The following is a 9,391-nucleotide window of genomic DNA, read 5'->3' as shown; positions in this document are numbered from 1 at the left end:
GTAGTAGATGATGTTCCGCTTTTTGATGATATTCCACCTGAGTTGAGTTTTGAAGACCTAGAATGTGCTTTCTCTTGCTTTGTATAGTTTAGAGGGATTTAGGTGATATAGAGTCTAGGCTAGCTTGGACACCAGCTTAGGAACTTTTTAAACAGGTTAGGGCCTGGAATGTGGTATGTATATGTATGTATATGTATATGTATATGCATATATATAGGGGTGTTCTAACTTCTAACTAAGATATATACTCTAATAAAGGCTGGATATCTAAATGTTGTTAACTACATGAGATGTATATAACTGTGGTTGTTTATAACTGTTGTATCTGTTGTTATATATGAAATGATTATAAATGATTTTGTATACTAACACAAATGTTTTCAAAATAAAAAGTACCTCGCAAGATAAAAATGTTTTAACGACGAATCAGGCTCATATAATTAAATAATAGTTAAATTTGAGGAAAGCAAATTGGTAGCGCTCGGCTTTTAGTATGATCATGACATACCGAAAATTGGATCGTTACAGCTGACCACCGGATTGTCATCGTTTGTCGCAGTTATCAGCTCTGTTGCTGGCATTTCTTACCTCTACTATGCTTCATGCCTTCATCTATTCTAATTGTCTTTGAATCTGATGCTCTTGCCCATTGGTTTTCCTTGCTTCGCGTCTTTACCGTTTGCCCTGCTGCCACTGTTCACCGCCATTTGCTTGCTTCTCCTACGTCTTTTCTGCTTCGTCGTCGCTTTCTGTTTCTCACTCTCTGACTCTCTGTTATGTTCTGCTTCATGACTCCATCTCGGTGCTGCCCTACTGCGATGTGTATTTTTTTTTATTTTATGCTGGTTCTCCGTTATAGCTGACCACCATAGGTTCGCTCCACTCATATATATTTGTTGCATTTATTTGAGGTTTAATGTTCATGGTTGTTAGTTGTTACAGAATGTTCAATTTATAATGTTCAATATTCAATTTATAAATTTTATTGCCTTTAGTATTGAAGATTTAGTAAATTATAGAGTTAGTATATGTGCTTTGAATTTCGATTGTGGTTCAATGTTCATGCTTGTTAGGGTCTATGGATAAAATATTTATTTAGAGACAACTTTTGACAATTTACTTATTTGATATTATTGATTTAGGGACATATTAGTAAATTATATTGTGTGCTATTATTAGTTTATTATATACTTTAAAGTGGATATTATTAATTTTAAATGGCTAAATTTGAGTATGTATGTGTACGTGTGTGTACATAAATATATAATGTATATGATATATATTTAAAAAAATTATAACAGATAAACTCGTACGAGTCTGTAAGTTAACTCGTGAGTCAAGTTTAGGATAATTCCACGAGTTTATTTAACTTGTGACAATCTTTATGATCTTATCAAGGTAACTCTTGGCTTCTAATCTTATCAAGTAATTTTGGCGATCAATACCCAACTTAACTTCTTTTTTTTTTTCTTCATTTTCATGGACAGAATGTGCGAAAATTAGAAAAATATATATTTTTCCCTACATAAACCTTTTAAAAATTCATTTTTACATTTAATAATTGCGAAAATATAATGTAATATTTAAATTAGTAAATTTTTTATTTCATTTTAAAATAATAAAAACTATATTTTTTATTTGAATAAAAAAAAAGCGACACATATCATCATGCGAAATGCATTTTATCCGTGTTGCACGAGAAATTGTACGGATATACGAGTTAGCTGAAAAGTCGGTGAAATAATAATGTTATTCAATTTGAGTGTGGTATTTAATTATACGACGTAGGCCCTAGGAGGCTAGGATAGTTATCGATAGCGTAACAACAAAAAAATTCTTTGGAAATTAATTTTTTAATATATTAAATTTCCAAGAAAGATTAATATTAAATTCTTTTTAAACATTAGTTAATAATTACATTAAATATATATTAAAATTAACTATTAAAATTAATTATTAGTATTAAATATATTAAAATATAAAATATATATTATAAATAAATTAAATTACATATATATTTATATGAAAGTATATATTAACTAATTTTAATTTAGCTAATGAATTATAACTCAAATAGCATAGTATTTCCGTCACTTAAGAAGTCGTAGTTTGAGTCTCTCTATTTTTAATAAAAAAAAAAACTAAAATTTTACTTTAAAAATAATATTTTTATTAATTAATCACCTTAGGTGAATGAAGTCACGTGACCGACCACACAGCATACAAGTATGTTGAGACTTTCGAGACCGAGCATAATTAAAGCCGATGTCCATTTCTCTTGTACTGTGTACACGTGATTGCCTTTTGAAAAATCTCTTTAATATTGGTTTAAACCTGTGAGGCTTTGACCATAAATAGTCTCCAGTACTCCTTCATTCTTCTTCACCAAAGAGTCCCACAAAAGAGATTTAAGAGAGTCATAGAAAGAAAAAGAGTGTAATGGAGTTGAAGAATCAGAAGATGGTTGTGAAGGTAGCTCTGTTGCTTTTTCTTGTGGGACTTTCCGCCACCGTTGAAGCCGTCCGGCTTGACCCAAGTTTGATTATCTCACAGGTGACATACTTTAAAATTTTAGTAACAGAAACATATATGATAAGAAATTTAACATAATTGTTAACAATAAAAAAAAGAAGTGAATAAATTATTTTTAATTAAATTTAATTAATTTTTTCTTTTTTCTAAGTGTATTTTTTAAATTAATTTTTATTGTGTCAAGATATTATTAGACTAATTTAATTAAATTTAATTATAAAAATAACTTGTGTATCACCGAAAGGTAAAATATGCAAAATTGAAATTCATATATTTCTAAGCGAAGTGTCTTCACAAACAGGTGATAAACAATATTGGCGAATCATCAGCAGGGTCAGCAGCCAGTGATTGCTGCAGTGCCTGCATTTGTGACCGTAGGGCACCACCATTTTTCCAGTGCACTTGTGGTGACACTTTTGATCATTGTCCTGCAGCTTGCAACCAATGCGTCTGCACCAGGTCTATTCCTCCACAGTGCCGTTGCACTGATAGAACTCAAGGCCGTTGCCCTTTAACACCATGTGCTTGAAGCAATTATGTGTTCCCATGTTAATTGCATATGCAGTGTGACTTGCATATGTAATCCTCGGATGATGAGGCAAAGTCATCTTTAGACTTTGTTTTCATGTATGGAAAATAATCTTAAATAAAATTGCTTCCTTTAGAATCAACATACATTGTTTGTGTTTATTTGTGTTGTTTTTCACACTTTGATTAATTATTTTATAAAAAACAAATTAAATGGTTGTCTAGCTAATTTGGTAACAATAATGGATTTAATAAATAGTTAACATGCTTACTTAATTCCATAACATAATGTTAGTAATATAATAATTCAAAAGTATTTTATTTAACTTAATATTTATAATTTTATACATATAATTATTTAAATATTCATTTATTATATTCAAGATTATATTCAATTATTTTACAGTAATTAAAAAAATAAAATACGATCACTTTAAACAATCTATCTACTTAATATACTAAAACTGGATTTTCTCCCAACTAATGTAGGTGAGGTGTCGATTTCTCGTGATTCCGTTTTTCCTCCAAAATGAACTTTTCTATTTTCTATTTTAAATTATTTTATAAAAATTATCTTTATTATAATTATATTATAATTAATATTTAATGAATAATACATAATTATACTAATTTAGAAACATATCTTTATTATAATTATATCAAATCAATATTTAATGCATTATTAAACTACTTATCAAATTTGTTTACAAAGTTATTGTTATTATTAGTCTTATGAATGTATTGCCTATTTAAAATTTATAGTATTTGTTAATTATTTGTTTTATTTTTGTTATTATAGAATTCATCATTTTGTTTAACATTAGGCATTTTATATAGTAGTGCACAATATCAAACCTCTTAATTTATTCAATACAAAAAATATTTTAAATGAATATTATGCGATGAAGATAAAATATTAAAAATATAAGTAGAGTAAATGAGTACTAACTTCATATTTGCATGGCTTTTAGTATTGTTTGTAACTGGTTCATTATAAGAGATTGATTGAGGCATTGAATTAGTAGCAGTGGTGTATGTCTCGACCTACACTAATACAAAAAAAAAATACAAACTTAATATGTTTTAGATTATCTTAAAAGAATTAAAAATTAGTTCTCAGAAACCAAATCAAATCGCGTAAATTAAGTTAATTAATTTTGTTAATCTTCTATATTAAGATTTAATGTGTAGGCAAAATGACTTAAAACGACGTTATTACATGTTTTGAGTATATAGGGTACTAACCAGTTAGGACATCACCACATCTTTTACTTGAACAACTTCATTATAATGTGATTCCAGACCTATATTTTTAAAGAGCAATATAGATAATAAGCATAATTTGAATTCATAAGATTAAAATTAGTTATCATGATTAAAGTTAACTTTTATGTCGCGTATAAAGGTGATTTTAATTATTTTAAATTTGTTTAATTTTATTCCGAAACAGAGAATATTTTAAAAATAATATTCTTCTATTATATTTTTTTCATTGATTTTTTTCAAAGTTTGAATATCGTCCATTAATTTGTGACATTTTTAAATTTATTTTTTTAATTTATTATGATAAATTAACAATATGATGAGTATTTTGTCCGTTAAGATTGCAGAAATATTTTTTAAAAAATAGTTTATTTGTTATACTCTAATTTATCTTTATTTTTTGTGTTTATATTTTAACATTTCACATTAGGAATTTATTACATATTTAATATTATTAAATTAATATATTTTTTAATAATAAATAATATTACGTGTCTCATGATTATTATTACTATTGGCTGATATAGTAGTGTAACACCCTACTACACAGTGTTTTATGCTTAAGTCATAGAACAGAGGTAGTGTGGTATTACAGACCTTTAATAGTAAGGATATACATATAATACTGAAAGAAATAATATACTAGGAGCCTTGAAACAGAGCGGGTAAACAAAAATCGCAAAATAAAAAGCGCAACGCTCAAGGAATAGGATTACTTGCGTGCTAAGAAACCTAATAGGAACATGATAAAACAATAAACGAAGGGATAAAGAAAAGCCAAGGAACAACATAACTAGCCTCTGACTCAGCCTGCGAAGCTAAGGCTGGCCGGAGGATACATATATACCTATAAACATACATAAGTGTCCCCAAAATATACCAAAATACCAAAGTAAACTCCTATCTCTCCCTCAACCTCTAAGAGGAGCAGCATACATAAGTTACTTGGAGAGTAAGCTACACATATACATACATATATACAAATAGAAACCAAAATATACCCAAGGACTACTTCGCTTTCCAGAATCCAGACGCCTAGCGAGGAGCCTCTCGACCTGCATCTGAGAAACAACAATACAATATGGAATGAGAACCGGAGGTTCTCAGCATGGTAAAAGTGCCACGCGTATAAGAAATACGGTCCTGAGAATGCCATAGGCAATCCTAGAACTCCGTTATTCAATTAACCAACTTAAGTACTAAACAGAAGCCATAAACAGGGGTAGGTATTCTAAATCTGCCTAACTTACTCAAGTTCAAGCTTAACCTAACATCAAACCATTTCCTCCGTTTTCTCCATCCTTTCATCATTCAGAATGTAACAGAAACAAGCAACCAAACAAGTTCACGCACAAGTAATGATCAAATAGTACAAATAACAAGTATAACAAATAGCAGGTAATATATATCAATTAGGCATACCCAAAAAAATGCATAGCAATCAATACAAACAAATGCATATGATGCATGCCTGTCCTATGGCTGATGGGGCCCATCTGTCGGTTATCCAGCCAACCCGACAAGTCCGAAAACCTTAGACTGTCCCCCGTCGCGCATCCCCAAGAGTCTATGCATAGAGTTCACATTCAATCATCATATAATCACTCAATGGGGGCTATCCATACCCGGGAATTTATACGTGCCCGGTCACCCTTACGACGTAGGGTCAACAGAGTATCGAGATTCAACCTGGAACACGTGGTGGCGAGCCACGGCTCTTACCCAGGGAACTCGTATCTCAGATAGCATTATTCATAAGCCATTTCATAGTCATAATCATTATTTAATCATTCATCAAGCCATGGCATATTAACTCCTTTTATTAACAACCTCCCTTTCACATTTTTCATCGTCATTCCCTTATAATTCAACTTGATTACCCTTTCCGGGTCCTGACCAAACTTTTTATCAAACTCTTCTCATCCTTCTTAATATCGAATAATCTTAAAATCAACCCAACTCTAACATTAAATCAATCACATCACACGAGGATTGAACTTTAACTTCTCGAACTCATGACTATCACTAAGACATCCTCGACACTCTATTTTCTTTTCTATTTTTAATATAGCAAATGAACTCGGAATTGCACAAACTTTATGTCCAGGCGTTCATATTGAAATAAGCTTTCTAACAAACTAAATATCATAATTTTCTGATTTTTCTAGCCTCAGGAATAAAGGAAAAACCGTGACTGCTCTGCAGTGCATAAAACCAGAAAAACAGCAGCAGCATGTGATATTCAAAATTCAATATAAAATCCAAGTTAAATCCAATGACTTTGAAAATTAATGTAGTTAAAATTTACTCATCCAGGTTTCTTTCTCAATTGGTTCTGAGTCAATACCATTTTTAATGAAAAAGTTACATTACCTGGAAGTTAAGTAAAAATGAGACAAAATCTGTTTTAAAAACCAACAAGCTTAGTACCTTTCAATTGGAATAACTTTTATTACAAAACTCCAATTAAGCTAAATTTTGATTTGAGAACCCCTAGCTCATCTAAAAACAAGTGTGTCTTGGTTGCAACCCAATTTCTATTTAATTCTAAGAGTTACAAGCATTGGAAGTTGATGCATAGCTTGCTGAAATCTGTTTCTTTTTAGTTTTGACCACCAATATTCAAAAATTCACAGCTCCCAATCCTCAACTCTTAAAATTCTGAAATTTTAGAGAACTAAAGAAAGTTAATCAAATTTTATAACAAAATTGGTTTCGCTCCAAGACTCAACTCGTAAAAGTCGCAGCAAGACAAACAAGTTGCTGCCTGTTTGATCTTTTCTGCTGCTGGACAGATTTAACAACCTAACTTTAAAAATTTGCCATAAATTGTATATTTAACAAAAAGGTCCCAAATTTTCTAGTTTAGTTCCTTATATTCCCAAGTTTAGCCCAAACTTAGTCTCATGCAATTTCGATCATTATATAATTAGTTACAGCATATACAATACCACCACAACACAACTCTACATCCTTATTAACAAACACCAATTCTAATCCATCATAAATAAATATAAGAGCACACCATTAATAACTTTCACACCTCATAATTCTAATATATAAATTCACTAACAAATCTATTCTAACAACATTACAAGGCTAATCATTAAATACAACAAACAATCCAACTTATTCTATGGTTCCTCTAACCTAAGTTTTCACAACACCGTAAATATTAAACGTGCGAAACTTAAACCATACCTTGGCCGATCACTTAATTCACCCAAGGCAGCCTCACAACTCAAAATTACAGCCCCTCCAAGCTCAATCAAACAGCCCCAAACCAAGCTTGATCACCAACAAGCCTCCAACAAGCATCAACATTCACATACACACTACCTAAACCACAATTAACACATCCAAACATAACAACTCAATACCCAAATTTCAAAATTCAGAAATTTCATTAGGGTTTAAGATCTCTTACCTTTACCCACTAATCCTTGGGCAATACCCACAAGAAATCAAGTCTAGTGCACCCCTAAAACATGAAAATCATCAAGGAATTGAGTTTCTCAAACCTTAAACCCGAAATTCATATACCATCAGAAATGGAGCTAGGAAAAAGCGATTCACTTACTGTTTTATTTGAATAGAATTGAAGAACTCAATGAGCCCGACGCGTGGCCGCAAACGGCTCGTCAATCGAAGCTCCAGATCAAAAGTTATCAAAGAAAGAAGATCAAGCTAGGTTTTGGAATTCATTCTCTTCTTCTCCATGCATTTACGCTGCTTCTGTTGTGTTCTAAGGCAGAAAATGAGCTTTAGCTCATTTATATACTGGGCTGGTTGGGCCTGCGGGCCTGGTTTGGGCCCGGTTCAACCGGCTCAGCCCATTCGGCTCAATTTTGGGCCAAATTTTTCGAAAGTGATATCAAAATTCTCGTTTTGCCGAGCTCTATCCTATTTTGATATTAGTTTTGCATATTTAATTTTTCTATTGAAAATTCGATTTATTGACTAATTATATACCGATTTTAGCGGGGTTTACATATATAATTCATAAAAAAATATATTTTACTTTTATTATTGATTAGAAGATAATCTATTTATATTTTGATTAATTTTATTTATTATTATTATTATTATTATTATTATTATTATTATATTTAATTTATAGAAAGATAAATTGATAACCATATTATTATTTATCAATATATTAATATTGATAATGATTACATAAAAATTATTTAATATTTAATATTTTTATATTATTTATTTTTTATATATTTTGATATATTTATAAATATTTTTTATTATTTTTATATGCTATATGTTTACCCACATTATTTAAAATTTCTAGATCCGTCACTACTTTTGAGCGTGTTTCTTATTTTATTTTTTATAATTCATTGAATACAATTTATTACAGTAAATTAATTATATCAACTAATTGATTTGATTAGATATTTAAATATCACACGATTTATTATAATTCAAATCAATCAAATAATTGTAATTTATTATATCAATTATTTTAATTCATTAATTTATAAAGTACATAATAGCATAGATGATTTATTACTCATATGTTTTTCTATTTATTTTTTTAATTTATTAAATCCAATCAATTATAATAAATTAATTATATCAACTAATTAATTCAATCAATTATGTCCTAATTTATTTTTTAAATTCAATAAATCAAATAAAATCGATTATACTAATTATTTGTATCAACTAACTGATTTGATTAATTCTTAAAAATATTTTTATTTAATTTATTTTATTTATTTAAATACATGAATTATAACTGATTAATTATTTAATTTTATTACGATAAATATCAAGTTCTATTCCGAATATAAAAATATAAAATTTTATTTCTTCCATTTTTATTTTACCACTATAAAAGACCATATATGCTAGAAGAAATATCATTCATTTATCAATTACTCTTTCATTAGGTAGCTTTTACAACAATTTTTTCTTCCTATGAGGCGTCATCGCAAGAAGGCAACTATCGTGGACACAAACCACCACACACTCTGTAAGACCCTGAATTTTTATTTATTTATTAATAAATTATTTATGATCTATTATATTTATTTAAGATTATAACTTTTTT

At 29.3% G+C, this 9,391-nt stretch overlaps 1 protein-coding gene and 1 long non-coding RNA gene across 2 annotated transcripts; one reads left to right on the top strand and one right to left on the bottom strand.

Moving 5' to 3' along the window:
• The first annotated feature begins 2,349 nt into the window (after positions 1-2,349).
• On the top strand, positions 2,350-3,184 carry LOC112777464 (Bowman-Birk type proteinase inhibitor B-II-like). The gene is made up of 2 exons (XM_025821837.2): positions 2,350-2,553; positions 2,834-3,184. Exons 1-2 carry the CDS (start codon positions 2,440-2,442, stop codon positions 3,059-3,061), a joined length of 342 nt encoding a protein of 113 aa, XP_025677622.1. The 5' UTR covers positions 2,350-2,439; the 3' UTR covers positions 3,062-3,184.
• A 1,921-nt stretch (positions 3,185-5,105) lies between these two features.
• Positions 5,106-8,070, bottom strand: LOC112779719 (uncharacterized). The gene is made up of 4 exons (XR_003190833.3): positions 7,904-8,070; positions 7,751-7,804; positions 7,525-7,662; positions 5,106-5,384 (listed from the first exon to the last, which is right to left on the bottom strand). It is a non-coding gene; the product is annotated as an uncharacterized lncRNA (long non-coding RNA).
• Between the last annotated feature and the right edge of the window lie 1,321 nt (positions 8,071-9,391).

The sequence above is a fragment of the Arachis hypogaea genome, chromosome 19 (genome assembly GCF_003086295.3).
Source record: "Arachis hypogaea cultivar Tifrunner chromosome 19, arahy.Tifrunner.gnm2.J5K5, whole genome shotgun sequence".
NCBI lineage: Eukaryota > Viridiplantae > Streptophyta > Magnoliopsida > Fabales > Fabaceae > Arachis > Arachis hypogaea.
Note: the sequence above shows the minus strand (reverse complement) of the source record. Positions and strands in the feature narration are given on the sequence as shown.

Bases quoted from the DNA above. Each gene is read 5' to 3' on its own strand.
- LOC112777464 (XM_025821837.2), top strand. From the start codon at position 2,440: ATGGAGTTGAAGAATCAGAAGATGGTTGTGAAGGTAGCTCTGTTGCTT. The intron at 2,554-2,833 runs GTGACATACTTT...CTTCACAAACAG, and splicing joins CAAGTTTGATTATCTCACAG to GTGATAAACAATATTGGCGA.